General features: G+C 33.8%; 1 protein-coding gene and 1 pseudogene across 2 annotated transcripts in view; one reads left to right on the top strand and one right to left on the bottom strand.

Annotated features, from left to right (window-relative positions):
• Positions 1-5,776: 5,776 nt before the first annotated feature.
• Positions 5,777-20,761, bottom strand: part of KIAA1468 (KIAA1468 ortholog) — a 95,279-nt gene continuing 80,294 nt past the window's right edge. For both annotated transcript variants that reach the window (XM_006913714.3, XM_006913715.3), the window contains exons 25-29: positions 20,381-20,519; positions 16,836-16,952; positions 12,924-13,012; positions 10,109-10,179; positions 5,777-7,191 (exon numbers count right to left, since the gene is read on the bottom strand). In XM_006913714.3, coding sequence (XP_006913776.1) covers positions 7,071-7,191; positions 10,109-10,179; positions 12,924-13,012; positions 16,836-16,952; positions 20,381-20,519 — 537 coding nt within the window. In that variant the 3' untranslated portion in view covers positions 5,777-7,070. The remainder of the gene's footprint in view (positions 7,192-10,108; positions 10,180-12,923; positions 13,013-16,835; positions 16,953-20,380; positions 20,520-20,761) is intronic.
• Positions 17,443-17,561, top strand: LOC112481364 (annotated as a pseudogene).

The following is a 20,761-nucleotide window of genomic DNA, read 5'->3' as shown; positions in this document are numbered from 1 at the left end:
AATGCAATGGAAACCCCCGAAGCGTCCCTCCAAGTGCATCTATTCTCGGCTTTCTCCCGGATTATCGAGCAGACCAGTTCCTCCTTTGTGCTCTGAATCTCACTCTCTCTTGCCTTCTCAAGGGTTTCACTCTCAGTTGTCACCTGTCACTGTGCTGTGTCATCACCTTCTCTCACTTTATGGGCTGATTCTTCTCATCAGCACATGAACACGATCTAATTGCTCCTACTGCAAAACAAAACAGAACCTTCCTTTGACCTCGGGTTCCTTTCTAGCTACCAACACTTCTGCTCTCCTTCGAGGCAAAATTTCTCGAAAGAGCTATCGTCTAGGCAGTGTCTCTTTCACCCACTCCAATTGGGCTTTTTCTCCCAATCCACTGAAACTACCGCTGAGGCCATTAACAACTTGAATCTTCTAATGGGTTTCAGATCCATCCTGATTCTGACTGCCGAGTAGCAGCTGACCGCCTTGGACACTCTTCTCCGTGCCTCGATGACGCCACATTCTTGGTTTCCCTCCTACCTCACTGTATACTCCACCTGATCCTTTTAGTATTTCCACTTGCTCTGCTAAATTTCCAAATTTGGAGAGTCCCAGGGGTCAGATTTGGTTTCTCTTCTCCACAGTTAAGCTCTCCCCAGGCCATTTCATTTAGTCCTGTGACTTCATCCAGATGCCGATGACTTCATAATCTGTATTTTTGATCCTGACCTCTCCTGAGATCCCGACTTGGATAATTAACTTCTTACTTGATGTTTCCACGGCTAACAGACATCTCGAATTTAACACATCTAACACCAAATTACAGATTAACTCCTCAGACTTGTCCCTTGCTTTACTCTCTATTGTCATTACCCATTTATTCTAGCCAGAAACCTGTGACATTCTTCATTTTTCCCTTTCCCTTGCTCTTCATACAGTCTGTCACCACAGTTATTCCAAAACGTGTCTCAGACCTGCCCCTTTCCATTTTTGTCCCAGCCACCATCATCTCTTGGACTACTGCATTCATTAGCTTTTCTGACTTCAGGCTCTACTCAGGCCTTTCTATTAGGTATTCTCACAAAGCAGAAGTGTATCTAACCATAATATAAATTTGATTAAGTCTAATTCTACTACTTCCAGCTATTCAAAGGCTTCCATTTCTAACTTCTAACCATACTGTACGAGGCCTTATATGACCTGGCTATACCCCTCTCTCCAATTTCATCTTTGATACTATCTATGTCTCATTCAACATGTTCCAGCCATATTGGTTTTTTTTTTTTATTCAGTTCTTTGAACAGAGCAGTTTCTCATCTCATTGCCTCTGCACATACTGCTCCTTGTCTCTTGTATTTTCACATGGTTAAAGCCTACTCTTCCTCATTTTTAGCTAAAATGTCACCTCGGAGAGGTCTTCCAAAGCAAACCATAAGATAATCACCCTAACTAAAGTAAGTCACCCTCAGCCATTCTCCTTCAACTTGTTTCCTTGTCTGGCTGCATGCTGTTCTATGTCAGTTTTATTCATCGCATCCCTGTGCCTAGCGCAAAATACGTACTCCATAATTACACATTAAATAATGAATGACTTTATAATCTTCAGAAAGGAATAGCTTCTCCACATTTACAAGTGACTTGGAAAACTTGGTGAGGTCTGGTGATAAGGCACGCTGCCCAGAGCCAGATATGAATACAAGTACAATAGAACTTTTTCGGCCACACACACAGCACAAGTCTTCATTTGCACTTTTATTTAGCCCATATAAATAAAGACATAATGAGAAACACAGTCAAATACTTGGCTGAGGTTAAGAGGCACAAGACTACACGATTCTTCAGATCAATGTAAAATAGCTCTATCAGAAGGACATTAGGTTAGCTTGGCATGTAGTCTCAGCAAACTCATACTGTGGGAGGGACTCTAATCATGTTCATAAACCATCCTTTAATTCTACCTGGCAAACTTGCACGGGATTTGTATCAAACTCAACAGTTCATTAATTCATTCCATCGATGTTTGTTGAGTACTTATATACTAGGCATTCCTCAGGTACCGGTGAGACACAGGTTGGAAAGGATAGACAAAATTTTCTCTCATGGAACTGAGTCTGAGAGAGACGAACACAAAACAAGAAAAAAAGTACTGATGAGAGTAATTGCGAAAAAGAAAAACCACAGTGACCTGAGGGAGTGGCAGGGGTTACCTTGGATTGGGTGATCAGAAAAGTCCTGAAGAGGCTTTATAGAGACTCAGAACTAAGTGGTAACCTGCATTTTGTAAACTCTACTGGCTTCTCACTTTTGAAAAGACATTCATCCATCTCTAGTCTTCTGTCACCTCTCCAAAATTTATTGAGGATGATTACAATAGTTTTAATATAGTAAAGAACACAAAATGGTCTCCAAAGTTGATATGTAGCATTTACCAGCTAAGAACTAAATTTAGTAGCTTCAGCGAGAAACCTGAATTCTAATTTTAGTATTGGTCCATGGTTAGCCGAAGGGTTTCCTTCTCTAAGATAACACAAGGAGCCCAGTATTTTCAAGGAATGCCAGATCTTATTCTTCTTCCATTAGTATAAAAAGTTTAGTTACGGGGAGTCTGGAAGCTCAAACTAGATATCAAAGGAGGCTAGTTACTGTAAGAATCAAATGTATGCTAATAAACACGAGTAAAGTTCAAAGGGTAAAATCATTTTCAAACCTAATTACGTAATGGAAGATTAATTTATTAAACTAACTTATGCTTTTAGGGAAATTTTTAATTTAAGCACATTTTGGTAAATATAAAGTAAAATTACCTTACTACTTCCCTAGACTGGAAACTCTGGGAGTGGTTAAAGTAGGCAAAAATAGCAATCAAAGGTGGTTTCTGCCTTTTACTGCAATTCTAGGTAAATCATGCCTCATGGCTACCTGTTCCTTTACTAGAAAACGAAAGTATGGGGGAGGAGGTTATCCAGTAATCCATGTTAGTTATTCAGTAACTTAGAAATTTTGATTCCATTTCCAACTTTCATAATACTTTCTAAATGCTAAAGCACTTTCAGGTTTACTATTATATAATTTTCATAAAGCCCTGTGAGGAACAGAGCATGTTATTATTTCCATGCTCTTTGATGGTAAGACAAAACAATTTGTTAGAAAGGTGACTATATTTATAAAATCCATATAGGAATAAGTTAGGATATGATTTACATTATGAAAAGTACTCACCTTAGGTTCGATATTTAATATATGACAGGAAGGCTTATGAGCAGAGAAAGCGAAAAATTTAATTGTCAAGTAATTACCAGAAATGAAGATAAAACATCTATGAAATCGAAGTTGATTTATACTACTCTACTTAGCAATGTATATTTTATACAGAGAAATTTGTATTTTCAGCTTCACTGAAAATGCATATCCTGAAAATATCTAAGGTTGCAAATGCCAACAGTTTGAGTTACTTTTCCAATAAGACAGTTTGTTAAAATTTTAAAAAGCAGACTGCTATCAACAAATGACAACTCTAAATAACATCACTGACAAAGGATTTCATACCTAAAACATATAACACAAAATGCCAGTTTATAGACATCCTAAATTTTACTACGTTAATGTTCCTCAAGAAGTCTATTTATGTAACGATCTAATTGAAATAAATATAATAGATTAATCTTTAATAGAATAAAATGAACTAAAATAGTAATACAGTTTCTATATAGAAATGCTGTGGACAAAATGTTCCAGACATTATTGAAGACTCTTTAGAGAAAAGCAAGTAATTTATATTCCTCATCACGATGAACTGAAGGAATTATTTATATACTATCAAAAAAACAATAAAGTTTTCTTAATATTGTGTTAAGTTTACATACATTGTTTTGTACCTTATAATTGGTTGTTCTTACAGTGAATACAAATTTTTAAGATTCTTCTTAAACATGCAAACAAAATAAACCATAGAGAAGGCAATCAAAGCAGTTTCTTGCAATTAGTCCCAAAGGAAAAATATGAATGATTGGACATGCCACTCTGAGATTATGATTAAAGTGCTGATTCCTCAGATGTAAGGCACGCAGAACATCCTTATGTAGCATGAAAACAGTCAAAATCCAATTATTTTGCCAATGTGCAGAGGTCTTCCAGATAAATTATTATTTTTGATCAGTAGCATATATTTTTAATGTTTTTTTTAAAGTACTGAAATAAAATATTAACAAAAACAAGGACATTGCAAAATTACATTAGAACTTTCAAGCACATGTCTATTCATACAAAAGGCTAAATTTATTTCAGTTTGCTTGTAAGAGAGTTAACATCCAACATAAAGTTGGATTTTGTTACTTAGCCGATCTGGAGAATTTTAGGAATTAAAATTGCTAATTACAAAGCTTTTTAAATATACATTCTTTACACAAAAAATAGTTAAGAAATCCATACCAGTACAAAATGTTAGCTGTAGTTAACTATCACAGTTCAAAGATCGACAAGATAGTATCTAGAGGAAGTTAGGTCCTTGAAATTCAAATCGTGGTCCAAATAGGTTATCTTAAAAATTGGGGCCATGAAAAGACAATTCAATACATACCAATCTTGCCTTACTCTAAACTTTATCAGAGACTATTTATTTGAACCAATTTTTGTTTTCTCTAAGAAATTTCATAGCACCGTGATTTGAGATCCCATTAAAATTCCTTAAAATGTCATTCAGGTTCTGAGTCAATTCGATGTTTAGCAAAGTAATCTTTCGAAAAGGTGACTGATGTAAATGAATAAAAGTCAAGGACACCTATGTGCAGAGATAAATACTGCTACCATTCAAGCATTGTTTTTGCAATTATTCAGCAAAATTGGTGACTATGGCACTTCTGGATTTACGAAAAATTTAAATCTCTGGCTTGCATTTGAAACATGGGCATAATGTCAAATTAGCCTTTCATTATTTCGCAAAAGTAGTTTTTTGTGAAGTGAATTCTTAAACTCGTACCATTTTCACTTGTTTAAAAAAAGCATGGGAGTTTTGTGGCCTGTTTTGGAAGAACACACTCAATCTCATTGATTAGTGTCTGTCTTGTCCTTAAAGAATTCATATTTTACTAAAAATAAATGTTATGTCTTACTGACATTTAGATATTTAACAGTATAATAAAGGAGACTCACTTGAAATGTGTATCTCACTAGTTGTTGCATTTAAAAAAACCATTAGCATTTAGATAAATGGATTCACAAATTAATAAAAATTATCACAATAAAAATACTCATATTTATTTACCTGGGAACAAACATACTTACTCTACTATTGTTCAAAACAAATGAGAGTTTAAACATTTTCCTTTAAATCACCTCTGAAATGTAATTTTACAGCAGCAATCTTTTTGTAGTAAATTAAAATAGGTAATTCATATAGATTATAATCCTAAAATAACATATTAGTACATTTTAATGAATATATGCTTTCTCATTTCCTTTTGCTTGGATACAAGATGTAGTGTTTTGAAATGAAAATAATTACACATAGCCAAAAACAAGTATGCAAAAACATTTTATTTATAATAGATCAACATTTTTGACAGAATGCCTATTATCCAACAGTTTCCAGAAAGACTAGTTAGTTATCAATCATTTCACTGTAGTTAAAAAGAAATAATTTCAGAATGAACTTTTAAAATGGCTTTGCCCAGAGCAATTTATAAGCTTGAAGGTGTGGTAAGGTAGCTTTCCCAGGAAGTGAATGTAACCCAACTATGCTTCAAGTGTATTAAACCAGTTTATACAACAAACATGAGAATCACCTATGCGCATCGACTGTGCTCAAACAAGAATTCTCTTTATTAAAATATCTGTTTTTCAAAAAGGCCTCACATTAACCCCTCAAACCCATCATCCCCTTCTACATCTGGTACCACTCTTTTCTACAAGTTGCATTACTTTATAGACAACTGTCATATTTCAGTAGACCTGTACACTGACTTAAGACTCTATGTAATACATATCAAACACAAGAATAATCACTGACTTTAGGGGACAAGGTGTTAACTAACCAATAACAATTTAGCCGATGTCATTTATAATTTAGAGGGAAAAAAGCTGCCCCCAAATGTCCTTAACTTTTCGGTACTTTTCTGTAACACAGAATGAAAAGATAATCTCTGAAATTAAAACCATTAGAAAATATCTTAAATAAAATGTTTTATATAAATAAGCGTTAAATTTCAGATTCGAACCGTATTTTCTTCAGTATTTCATATTTGGGAAAAATGTTCACACTTATTAGCTCTTCTTACTTACATTTACTTTGAATATTTAAATCTACTACACACCAGTTTGTGAAATTCACCTTGGTTACACCTCTCCTCACGCTATGTGCTGTCTTTCCTCAGGTAAGCCCATGACGTGCATGTAAGTGCTGGGGAGGTTTAAATAGCACTTAAAGAATAGTCACGAGAGCTCTGAAATGCTGAAGGTTTCGTTATTATCTAATTACTGTAGGCTCTGTAATTCAAATTCATCACAGTATTATAAATACTGTGTGAATGGAATGCACACAGTTCCTACAGACACACAAACTAAAGTCCGAAAGGCACAGAGTAATGCTGGTGGCTCTTTCTAGTCAGTTAAGAAACAATAAAAAGTCTGCATTATTCTTTCATAATTTAAATACTTAAGTAATCTCCGCTTTTATTATTTTATAACAATGACTTCGAATTTACATTATTTTAAGTACCATTGTAATAGCTTAGTGTATAATACAGATATTTGCTAATATCCCATCCAAAAATTAAAAAAAACACAACTCTTCACTATATATATATATATGTATATATATAAAAATTATTCTGAAAGACAAGAACATAAAAGAGGGACTTGGTACAGACTGTCGACTCAATTGTCTATCTCCACAGATATAACTCCAAAATTAACAGATATACAGCAATAATCAAAAGCAGTGCAAATATCTTTGGACGTTAGGATAAAATTATAATGCAAACGTAAAACAAAGAAATAAAAAAGGCAAGTACTTCAAGTACAAGGAACCGGTCTGCTTGGGGTCTGCTTGGGGTCCACCGTAGTGTTTACTGGGGGCTTCCTTCCGGCTTTTACTTCTTTCTCTGAAACACATTGGCCAACATGGCCCCTGATGTTGTCAACTGGCCCATTTTGTTCAGAAACTTGGTCTTTGTATCTTCACTCACTAAGCTTGCAGCAATTGACATTGAGCTAGGAAAGAAATTTCAAAATTCATATGAAGCAATTTAAAACTGAAATATCCATTTTTTTCATTTCTTCTGTAGTATGATGTTAAGAAATACATTCTGAACTGGTATCATGAAAGGGAAACGAATATTTATAGAGACGAGTTTTTATGCCCTGGTTGGGAGCGATGTTCATCATTCGTAGTAAAGGGAGCAGTACGGTGCAGTGGTTAGGAGCAAGTCTGGAATGAGACTGAACCTGGGCTCTGTCATTTACCAGCTGTGTGACCTTGGGCAAGTTATTCAATCCCATCTGTAATGTAATCCTCGTCTGTAAAATGCTGATAATTCTGCCTAAATGCATACCTCAGAGGGCTATTTAGGATTATGCAAGTGTAAAGTGCTTATCAGCTGTGCCAGGAACATACTAGCATGGTGTGAGTGTCAGTAGTTACGCTTATCAGCATCACTTCATTTAATTCTCAGAGCAACCTTGCAAGATATTAGCCCTATTTTCACAAATGAGTACATTAAATCGTACTATACTGTGTTAATAACAATCCTTTGACATATTATTATTTTTTGGGGGAAGGGGATATGTCCTCAATTGCAAGTTGCATTGGTTTCAATCAACAATTTCATATCCATTTCTTCTTTCTTTTTGACCAACCTTCTGAGTAGGGAGTAAACACAATCGAATCAAGTACTAAAGATGGCTGACTTATCACACTACTGAACAGAATATCGATCAAGTATAATTTTTCAGTGATCCAACAACTGTGCTGTAATGGACTCAGTGTATTGGCCTTGTGGCTTTGGCCAAGATGCTTTCGATCTCTGATTCAGCTTCCTCACCTGTAAAACACAGACTGCAATTCCTATTGCAAAATATCCTGAGGACTAAATAAGAGAATATGTCTGAATATGTCAAAGGCAATGAGTGGCAGGGTGCAGGAGCTCAACAGATGTCCATTGACTCTCTAGATAAAGTATGTGCTGTCATCAAGACTTCTGGTTCTGTGTAGTCTTTAAAGGTGTGCACAGAGAATCTCTCAGTTAAATACCTGAACACAACTCCCATCTTAACAATCTCTTCTTCCCATTGCTCTTCTGGTCTCTCCCTTTGTCTCTGACTACTTTTCTCCTGCTGACTTTCTCTTCCCACAAAGTAATCCTCCACAAGGTTGCGCATTTGGTTTTTGGTTCTTCAATGACAAAACTTACTCTCAAAACTTCAAGTATCGTCTCCATAAGAATAACTCCTTATTCAATATGCATTGAATCGCAACCCTTTTCCTGAGGGCCCTATCGTTTGCTAGGTAGAGTCAACATCTCAAGCTATTTTTCACACTCTATCTTTAGAAATAAGTCAAAATTTCTATTTCTTTGCTAGTGGTTCTACCATTTTTTTTTCTCTTTTCCCGACAGTGAATATAATGGCTCTCTTTCCATTTCAGACCAATCATTAAATCCTGTGATATTATTCTATGACACATTTCTCTATCATTTATTTTTATTTCCATTGCCAATACTGTACAACTGAATTATTCCAAGAGTCTTAAATTTGGTCTTATTGTATTATCAGATTAACTTCTGAAAAAACATCAATTCTTCATATTCCGCCCCTTCTCAAAAATCTTCCATGGCCACTTACTACCTACAAGATAAAATGTGCATGGCATTCAAGAAACACAGCACTCTAATTCTTGTTTTTGCTCTAATTCTTGTTTTCACTGATATTGTGTTTTTGTTTTTAAAAATTGAAGGTATCTTTTAGAGACACATACCAGAATATGGGAGGGGTAAAGTGGTAGGGGTATGAATCAAATAAAATTGACTATAAGTTGATCATTGTTGAAGCTGAGTGATGCGTACATAAAAATTCATTATGTTACCTGTTTATTCTTATGTTTATTTGAAATTCTCTAAAATAAGTTTTTTAAAATAAAATACTTTTCTTTTTTTAAATTCCTGCATGCTAATTCATAAAATTTCTAAATTTAGTATATAATCCTTCTAAATTTTGTCCCAAAACTTTTCACATTTGAAACTAATAAGGCACCAGATAATCTTAATATTTAATGTATGATCAATAAACAGAAGTATTTGCTTTGCTTTGCATAATATTATGGATTTTGTATTCAGAATAGAAACCTATCCAAGGGTTTTTATTGTTTTAAGTTTCTATGGTTAAAATGGTAAAAGAGTTCCTATCACCCTAGGAGGCTAAAGAAAGGGTTTCTGACACACAGGAGGAGGCAAGTGTGTGCTCTGTGTGTGTGTGTGTGTGTGCACGTGCGCACCCAGCCTAATAGATGAAATACATTCAATACATTCCTGGCAGTCAGCTTTATAAAGGAAACACCTTTGAGCTCTTTATGTAACACAGTCCATTTAAGATTAACTGCTCAAGGTTTTTTTTTTAAGAGTATATAGTCTGTTTGCAAATTACTTCCGCTCCTGAATGCCCAGCGTTACTCTTTTCACATCTGTGTTCAGATTTTAATTCCACTGAAATCTTTGAATTCTGATTAGATCAGCTAATTGGAAGCGTGTGACTAGAACAATAACAAATTTAGAATCCTTTATGCAGTGCATTAAGTTACATCTTACAAACTCCTGTCACAAATTTTTAAGGCACTATTTGACCAGTGATTCCCAAACTCAGCTATGTATCAGACTCTCTTTGGCAGCTTTTAAACATACAGATCTCTAGGCTGAATCAGGTACGGAGAACAGGGTAGAGATCCGAATTATTAATTCCTTGGATAATTCTGAAGTAGATGGTTTATAGACTGGCATTTGCGAACTGTTAAAGAATTTTCTTGTCTTCCAAATAAATGACTATAAAATAACACAAAATAAAAGATCATATCCACAAATAGAAAATTTAGAGAAATTAAGGTTAACAGGAAGCCTTAAAAAAAGAATTAATGTCTTACCCTTGAGGCTCTTGGACGGTCTTGTTCTCTACTTTTTGTTCACATTCTTTTATCATGGAACTTAAAATAACCTGATTAAAAAAAATGACTTTAGTGAAATCCAGCTGACACAGTGAAATGCTATGGTTGATCTAAAGTTTTTAAGTTAAATTTTAATATTCCCATAAGCTGATATGTGAATTAAAGATTTGAAGTTTTGGCAGGTTATTTTGTTAAAGGAATTCACATTAGATTGCTAGATTAGGCGGGGAAATAACTTTAAAATATAGTCAGGAATACAATGGGAGGGAGTCTAAGAGTTAAAATCGTTTTTGCAGGGAGACTGAGTGAGTGATGGAAAGGGTGGAGGGATCTAAGAAGCTGCTGCTCCTATTGCTGGCAACCACACCAGAAACTGAATGGCCTTCCTGAATATTCTTGGCCTATGTTTGGACATGGAGGTCACTGAACAACAAATATTTACTGTAACCTACTATGTGCCAGGCACCTTTTTAGACATAGAGAATGCGGCAAATAAAACGGACAACATTCCTTCCTTGTGAAGAGCTTATGCTCTTATGTTTTAGACAATAAACACACAAAAAAAGAGGTAAATTCAATCATACATTAGAAAGTGATAAGGACTTTGGAAAGAACACTGAGTCAGATTAGGGGTACTAGGAGGCCAAAGTGAAGAACGTTACAATTTACAAAGAAGTTTTCCGAGCAGCCTTAAATTCATGTGTTAGAAATAAAGAAAAGTTAAAAAGTAAGAAATCTATGCTTCTTCCTTAAGAAATTAGAAAAATAGAAAAAAACTAAACCTAAAGAAAGTGAAAGGAAATAAAGATGAATATAGAAATCAATGAAACAGAAAACAGGGAAAAATCAATATAGCCAAAAGTTCAATATTTGAAAAGATTAATAAAATCAATAAATCTCTATCAAAAACTATTTTAAAAAGAAACAAATTAACATTGGAAGTGAAAAAGAGACAGCAATACAGATCCTAAAGTAAGACAAAAAAAAAAATAAAGAAAAGAATATATTATTTGCAGAAGACTTTTCTGCATACAAAATATAAACAAAAAATCCATAGACATTTTACTATTAGAATTAATAATAAAAAAATTTCTCAGGTTGGCTAGATATAACTTCAATGTATAAAAGTTATATGTACTTTTATGCGACAGCAAGAAAGGGTTAAAAATATATAATTTAACATTACAGAGATAAGGTATAACAATTTCTCAGATGAAACTATAAAGCTTTATTGAAAGACATTAAAGGAGATCTAAATAAATGTAAGAAATAGCATATTCTGGAGAGAAGACTTAAAATAATGAAGATGACGTCTCCCTGAATTAATTAATAGATTCTATTCAATTCCAATAAGAATCTGAATGAGATTTTTCTTGGAACCTGGTAAGATAACACTAAAATTTACATGAAAAAGTTAAGGGTCACAAACAGTTCTAGAAAAAGGCCACAGTGTTGTGCCTGCTCTATGAGATCTCAGGACTTTTTAACAAGGCCACTGTATGAAGAATGTATATCATTGTTTCAATAAGTGACCAAGAGACCAATGGAAAAGAATGTTTCCTAACAATAGACACACGCATATATGGAAACTCCATATGTGATAGAGGTGGTACTGCTCATTCATAAACAGGATTAACTGTTCTATAAACAATAATGGGGCAAATGATTATCTATACAGAAAAAAAAATGTAATTGGAGCACTATCTCATACCACACATAAAAATCCATTCTAGATGGATTAAGATTTTTATTGTAAAAATACAACTTTAAGCATTTTAGAAGAACGTATAGGGGATAATGTCTTTTGGAAATGATGAATCAATTTAACTATTCAAAATTAAGAATCAGTGCTCAAAGATGTGAAAAATGTGAAAAGACATCACAATTTGAAAAAGATTCATAAAACACAAAACTGACAAAATACTGGTATTCCAAATACATTAACAAACTTTGAGGAAATAACAGAAAGACAACCCAAATGAAAAATGGGCAAAATACCTGAACAGGCTTTGACTGAAGAACCTAACTAATACACATACAAAGGATGCTCAAGTTTGACAATAATCAGGAAAAAGTCTTAAGAATACTAGGTGTTGCCAAAGCTATGGATGAGAAGCGTATATGCTCCTATACGCTCCCATCGAATGTGAAAAATATCCTTTCAGTGTGGCTTTGATCACCAGTGATCTTAGGGGCCGCAGTTTCATTGGATTAGAGAGATGTACCAACTGACAGTGAAAGCTGAGACGGTGGGTATGGACTCATGGGAGGAAAAAGAGCTGGGAGAGGGATGAAGCGAAGTTTTTGTTGTTTTGTTTCCTTTAAGAGGGAGAGTCAACCATGATATTAAAAAAAAGGTGTAGAAAGACAGGTTAAAGATATAGAATAAGAAATAAATGATAAAGTTTTGGAGGAAACAGGAAGATAAGCAAAATGAAAGTTATGAGGAAACAGAAAATAGAAATCTTGCTTCTAAGAAAGTTGATGGTCAGAGATAACATTGTATAGCATTTTAAAGATAAGAAGCATTTCATGTGCATTGCCTTATTAAATTCTAATTATATTCAATGAAGGAAGAGTATCTGATCTCTACTTGACAGAATTAAAGAGGCTCAAAGATGCTAAAGGAGCTGCTCAAGATCTCATAACTCATAAATTAATCTATAATTTTAAAAAAATTAAGCACAGGTATCATTATCGCGCCTCGCAGAACGAGGAACAGAAGTCTGCACGGGAGATGTTTAAAGATATGAACACCGACAATCACAGCAACTTTACTGTCACAGCAGCTTACCTCATGCTCTGGAGAAAGATGTTCCATGTCGGTCCGTAAGCATCTGAGACCAGGTAAAAAGTGATTAACCATTAAATCCTCTGAAATGACTTGAGACAATGCAGTTAAGGGAATTTAAAAAAACAAACTGGTAAGTCCAGTAGAACAACAGAATAATACAAAGAAAGCGCTCTCTTAAATAATGCTGATGGCATGTGGATCACTTAGAGCAAACAGGCTCCCCTTGGGTGTGATTCCCACTTGTTGAGTTAGTTACTTCTTAAGAGTCAATTGTGTCTATTCCCACCCATTTCTTTATGTCAGTGGTGTCTATTATTGTAACATGACACAATTTAATTATATTATATAAACATATGAAATGACTGTGAAAAATTATTTAATTGTATACTTAAATGAGTATGAAGTAAATATAAAAAGAAAATTGATGTTTCCATGACAATTAAGTTGACAGTTTGAGGAATAAAAAACTGGTAAGGCTAATAGCTTAAAACGCTGCCGTTTAATTATGTATGTAACTAGAAAAATCTATACCCAGTATCAGAAATGTTTCTGGATCCTCTTTAAAGAAACTTAAACTGAAAATCATAGACTATTAATTATAGATATAGTTTATCTAAGAAAGATGATGCTTAACTCTAATCATCAGACTCAAACAGAAGAAATATCTCTACATCAAAATATTGGTAAAAGAAAATTTATGTATTTTAAATTAAAATAAGTTATCTTAGGTATATATCATTCTTCTGATTTCTTGCTTTAACCATCCTATTAAACTGATTTACTATTGGCCTTAATTGAATTGGGTAAGAGAGCTTTTACTATAATAATATAAGTTTAGTACTAATTACATTTCCTGGTCTTCTTTGAGTTTTAGTTGATTATTTTGACATTCAAATGAATCAGGAAAAGCAGATCCATTTTTAAAGAAAATAATTCACCTTGTTTATTCACATCAATCCTGACACATTCTCAACTTATCATAGTTGTTAGCCATTTAAAAATAGTTCTATTTAATGTACAGTATTCAAGTGAAAAATGCCAGTAAATGAGTTCCATTATAAAGATGAGTTACTGTGGGAAAAAAATTAATAAACTTCATTAAGTAAAAAAAATCAGTATAATATATAACTATGGCTTTAAAAAGAGTTATAAATAAAAGTTGTTTGTAAACAAGGCTCCTATAAACAAGTGACATAAATAGGCAGCACTAAAAATTTAGACATTTGGTTGAACCAAATCCCTATAGAGGGCTGCGACCTAACGGTTATGTCGTCTTATTTTCCAGATATGGAGAAAGTACCACCAAGATCTAAACGTGAGTGATCTTCGGATCAGTAGTTAAAAGTCTCATTTAGAGAAATATGGGCATGGACTGAGAAACTGAAGACGGCCTTATCTGGAGGTAAAAGGGAATTCATTCTCCTTCTCTTTTTCTAACTGATCCTCCCTTTCGCCCATGGAGTCAGCCTTTCTTAAGTGTTGAAGACATTGAGGTCATTTAGTTTTATCTTGTACTAGGAATTGCCTTTATCTCATCTGTAAATGGTGGTCATTAGGCCTCTGATGCTAACCGTGACAGACACAGCTTCATGAGAGATATCACTGCACTTGTAGATAGCTCAGTCAGAAAGTTTTCCTAATAAAATCGGCCGCTCTGTGACCTCTGTGCCTCAGTTACAGGTGTGCCCTATAGGTGCCCAATCTTTCTTCTATAATAACTTTGAAAATAATTTTTGAATTATGTTTCCAAACCCAAGTCATCTCTCCTCAACTTAAACATTTCTAAATTCTTTCAAAACTGTTTTAAAAAATGATTTTTTGACTTATTACTATGCCAAGTGTTAAATACTATAGCTTTTCCATGGCCCTTATTAAAATATCGTGTCAGTGTAGAAAGGAACATTCTTGTGTTCTATGAGCTCGGAATGCAACAGAACAGCCGAATGGGTCTGGACAAAGTGACTTTAATAGTGGCCACACCATCCTGTTGACATAAGTGCAGGTTCTGACTCATGCAGAACTAACATTTTTAGTACTTGAACAGGGTCTATTGTTAAGACGGTTCTTCCCCATACTGTACTGGTGTAAAGACTTAATCTGTATTTACTCTAGTAATATTCTGTACATACTTAAACACACATTAATATTCCTTCTATACAGACGTCTATGTGCTTTAGAAACTGCTGCCTTGCCTACTTGGAAAATTTAGCTTTACAGAGCTAACGTTTTTGATCTTTTGACTTTCCCGTTTTCCTTGGGGCATATTCCTTTAGAAACTCTCCGCTATTTAAGAATGTACAGGACTTTCTGCTTCAGTTTTTAAACATCTATTTTCTAAAAGTCTAGGCAACAGGTATAAATATACCAATATTTTCTTTCTTTGAAATACAAACTCTGAGATGCCATAATTACTTTCTTGTAAGGGTCCTGTCACTTCTCCATTACTAAACAGTTCTTCCTTGCTAATTCAGAATATCATTTCCTCTTTTTTGCTTCCTCTATTTTCTGTAAGTTGAAAATACCAACGAGATAAATCAAGAATGATAATAAGTTCTCCTTTTAGTGGAATTAAATTTATAGAAGATGGACTATGGATAATTACAGTTATATGGATAGCTGAGGTACAATATTATCAAAATATGGTGTCTCTGCCCATTGTATAATCTGTATTACAAAAAATACATGGCTTACATCATTCAGATGAATAATCTGTAGTAGATTTCCAAAATGAAATGCTCTCAACCATGCATCCAGCTGCAAGTTTTAACATTTCTAAAAAGACAAATAGCTCTTTAACTAATAGCTCTAAGTTTCTACTTTCTCTATTTGATTTATTCTAACCAAAAAAATAACCTTCCATTGGAACATTCCAGTCAAGAATCCAGTGCCAATGAGTGTTAGTGGCATTTTGAAAAATATTTGTCTTAATTGAAACTCTCTCTTTGTCCTCTATCTTCTCCAATGAGTCACTAGAAACCTCTCTCTACTGCCATTTTTTCTGTCATCATCATAATTCTGATTATGTTGTCTAGCATCTACTTTTATAGTTCTGTTTGAGTATTTAGCCTTTCACTCTTTTTTTTAATCTCTAATTCCCCCTTTCTTGAACTCACCTGCCTTTTAACGGGCAAGCCTAGAAGCTGGAGTTCACTCACTTTGCCCATCTTTATCTTTACTTCCTTCTTAGTTTTCTTTTACGGGGCCTACGATAGTAAGAACATTTAAGAAGATAGCTAAAATTCTCTGTTCCCGTCATTAGTTTTGCTTTTTAATTACAAAAAAAAAAAAAAAAAAAACAGAAAAAGTCGAATGTGCTTGATCAACAATGGGAACTCATCCAGAGCAAAAAAAAAAAAAAAAAAAAACCCAGAAAAAGTCACTAATGCCATGCTTTCGTTTAATAATCTGTAAAATGCAGTGGTTGACATCGGTTAGATATCTCTCTGAGTTTTCCTCCACTTCTACCATTACCACAGATGATTCGCCATATCGGCACTGTACTTTTTCAATGAGTGACATCTCTGTAAGAGGTATTCACAGTATTCCACTGGATACAGACGGTTAAACATTCACTGAAAAACCCAAACACTAGGACGCATACCAGTTTTCCTTTTGATTAACAGAAGCCTCAGCTATAATTCATTTTTTACTCAGTTATATAGCCGATTGACATAAATAAAACTTTGTCAGCGTTTTTAAAAATATAGAACATGTAAGTACAGAGGACTTAAAATTATCTTGTAAAATTATGAGATGGCCAGAATAAGGAGTGAGGCAAATCAAATCAAATTTTTGGTTTTCTGCAATCCTTATGTATCTAAGTTGAAGATAGATATTCTTCTTAACCTTTAGCAACTGATGTTCACTTTAAGATCTGTTATATAAATATAGATACACATTAATCAAGGATACAACAACAGGAAAGTGCACTGTAGGCTTCAAAAAGATGAGTAGCAATATCCAGTCTCTTAGAATCCACAATTTGTAAGTTGTTCACCAAAGCTAACTTATGCAAATGTGGTAAAACAACTGGAAAAAAAGAAAAAGAAATTGTTACATTTTTATCCAAAGTATGCACACACAATATACATCTTAAAAACTAATTTTTCATTTTAATTTATAAAATTTCATTTTAATTCTAGATGATTTTCAAAAGATTACCCATATCCTATGCTTGCTTTCTCTTACTAGGGAAGAAAGCATGTTTTTTAAGATAGTGATCTGGGATTTAGGAGAAATATTATAGCACTGTCACTATAGCCTAATTATGAGGCTGTATATGTCTTTGGCCTCACTGTAATTTAATTTTCCAACTTGAAAAATGAAAACTAATAAACAAATATAAATAACCTACCTCTTGTGTTACTATTATCTTTATAAATAAGTTTCTTTAGAAAAATCAGGTATTCCTATTAAACAAAAGATAAATGTAGCATATTCTTTTTCATAATTTTATGAAATTATTATTAGCTTTAGTTTCTCAAATTCTTAGCAAAGACCAATGTCAAATAGCACTGGTGTCTACGGCCATGCCACCCTGAACAAGCCTGATCCCGACTGATCTTGGAAGCTAAGCAGGGTCGGGCCTGGCTAGTACTTGGATGGGAGAGCACCTAGGAAGACCAGGTGCTGTAGGCGTAAAAAATAAAAAAATAAGGGATTGTAAACTGACAAGGTCCTTGCAATCTGTGAGGGTTGCCTCGCCTAAAAAAAAAAAAAAAATGAAAAGAGCTACTGGTAGCTCTAAGATAGTTTCTCAAAATTCTCATTTATTTCTGTCCAAACCTTTTAAAACTTACCTTCCTTGAACGTTTTTGTCTGCTGACACATGGCCTCTTTATACCTCCTGCTCCTTCTCTGACCTCCTATACAAGCAATACTTTCCTCAGTATTTTTCTTAGAAACTCAATAACCACCTCGCACCCTATCTCCTTAAAACCTCTTAACTAGAAAAGAGATCTATAGAAGTTACTTTCAGCGTTAGTCCAGAAACAGTTAAAGGCTGTAATTAAGGATCTTCCTAAATCTCAGAAGACGGACAGAAATTTACTACAGAATTCAACATTTTATTATATACATATGTATTATCCTAGGCTACCACATCTGTACCAATTAATTCACTTAATTGCGAACCCCTCTGACGGAGATAAATGGCTGAAAGATCTAATAACCTAGATGTGCATAATTCTACAACTGACCATCAGTTGTCAAGGAAAATAGGAAATATACAATATAAGCATTTGTCTTAAGAAGCCTTTGTCTTAAGGGTAGACTGGACAAAGATTAAAAACTGCAAATGAAATAAAGATAAATCAATTTGAGGCTTTATAAAAATAGAAGTAAATTTTCAAAAAATATTCTGAGGTAGATCTAACAGCCAAAGTAAAGGTACTTTTATCCTTTCTTTTTGTACATGAACTCTGATTTGAAATAAGGAACTTTAAATAAAACTAATCTAATGTAAAATTGCCAGGTTAGAAAATCTCCAATGTATGACTGAACATTTTCAGAGAGCCTTACAAAATAAAAAAGCTTTTGAAAATAAACAAAAAACTGTATCATGTTCCAGATAAAACAAATGACCCGTGAAATAAAATCAAGACCAATAGGTCCTCTTATAACTAAGAACTGGGAAAGAAAAAAGGCCATTGGAAGAACCAAAGTCCTCTATTCTCTAAGAAACAGAGAAACAAATATCCAAAATGCCACTCCAAGGAAGACATTACCACCCATGAGAGAATTCAAGGAATTCTCTGTCCTTTCCTTATGCTCCTAAAGGGAAGTGTCTATAAATAGATGGATAACAATATAGTATCCTTGTCAATATCTACTTTTACTTTTATCTACATTAATCTTATTAATATAGAACATTAAATTCCTTGGGGTAAAGTTGGAAAGTAAAAAGGAAGTCACTCGAGTGGGTAGTAAGTACAAAAGAAAAAAAAATTTTGTCTTAAAAAAAAGTCTGGTTGTGCCAGCATGTGGAAGGAGACTGCATAAGACATACTTCTTGGGTACACACTAAGTTGTAGAGGGCTTACGGGACAATGGTTTATTATACCTATTCAAGCAGTGGAAATTTCTATCCTCAATATTTTTGCAAGCCAGCCTTTAATTATTATTTTGAGGCCATTATGAAAATGTCTTTCTTCTCTGAGACACGAAACTCTTCCTTTTGAATGTACTCAGGAAGGTCTGATCATGTTCTAGAGAGTTAACTCAACAGTGTGGTGCACACCAAAGACCCACTGCCGGTTCAGCCTACTCCTTGACCAGGAGCCAAGGCTTACAGCTTCAGAGCAATGACAGCCTCTACAGAGTTAGGCAAAGCACCTTCAGAGTTTTTACTAGGATTGCCTGCAAATCAGACGTTACCACACATGGAATTGTCCCTATTGCTAACTGAAATACCAAACCTTTTTCTGTCACCTAATTATAAAATACTGTTACTTTCTCCTCATGTTATTCATTGAAAAATAATCTCGTGATTGTGTTTCTATAGCTCAATAAATGTTCATGACCTCAACAGATCTTTTGAACACTGCAATTCAAATCCTAACAATATTTTTTGTTGAAGAATCTTATCTTAAAAATACCAGGCTGGTAGTGACAGAAAGAAATCTAACTATGGGAGGTGAATACACAGTGTAAATATATATATGCCTTACTGTTAAAGTGTACAGTTGAAACTTATTGGATTTCATGAACCAATGTTACCATAAAAAATAAATTAATTAATTAAAAAAAAAAATACCGGGCTGGATATGCAATAACTAGTCTGTGGGAGAATCTAATTTTATACTAGAAAGCAAATTGACTTAAGAAATCAAACTTGAAGTCCTCTATACAGCATATCAAATTGCTAAAAATAAAAAGATTAAAGTTATAGCAGTGATAACTGGCATATGTCTAGCATAATAATTACTGGATGCTTTGATGCCACCCAAAGAAATTGTTGCTATAAAGGTTGAGGCCCACAACAAGAAAAATATAGAAACGAGAGGAAATGTTTTAGCAGATAATCATGCAGACCATTTCACAGGTTAACAAGCTGTGAATTAAAACAAAATAATACATAACAGCTGAATGGCATACTAAGTGGAAGAAATGCATATTTTTCATGAAAATATATCCAGAAACACATAAAAATTTCTTTAAAAATAAGAATTAAATAATTAGCTTTAAATATAAGGCAGCACAGTGATTAAGAAATGTTTTTAAAATAACTTGAAATTGAGTTACTTTTCATATATCTTATAGTAATCAGTATATGGTATAAAAAGACATCTAGTAATAGTAATACCGAGCAATTCACAACAACCAACCGTTTCAGTTTTAGCTTTCAGCACACTAAAGATAAAGTGAAGAAAGGCTTTAATGCATGACAAATGCTTGGAGAAATGTCTGGCTTTGATTACATTACAAATCAGGGAAAAACGTAGAAAAATGCAACTTACACTCATCTCGGAACCGTGGTTCTGCATTAGGTCCAACTCTACCAAATGTTTTTATGATCTCTGTATGCAAAGAATATTGGTCTTGATACTGAGGATCTTCCAGGAAAGTCGCCAACTGCATTTTCTCTCTTTCCAGCAACTTAAATTGGATATTGTACAATCATTTTAGAAAATATTAACAACTGAGTGGAGTTGTTAAAGACAACGATACACATTAAACATGGCTTGCAGCACTGGATTCGACTGTTTCATATCAACATGATAGTAGAAATTAGAAATTAAAGAAGTACTTATTTAGTTTTTTGACTCAGAAAAAGGTTTTACATTTTTGTTTATGCTTGTTAATTTCTGATGTTTTGGTTTTTGAAAATAAAAAAATAT

This window comes from Pteropus alecto, unplaced genomic scaffold, assembly GCF_000325575.1.
Source record: "Pteropus alecto unplaced genomic scaffold, ASM32557v1 scaffold14, whole genome shotgun sequence".
In the NCBI taxonomy this organism is placed as follows: domain Eukaryota; kingdom Metazoa; phylum Chordata; class Mammalia; order Chiroptera; family Pteropodidae; genus Pteropus; species Pteropus alecto.
This window is presented reverse-complemented; position numbering and strand designations above follow the sequence as displayed.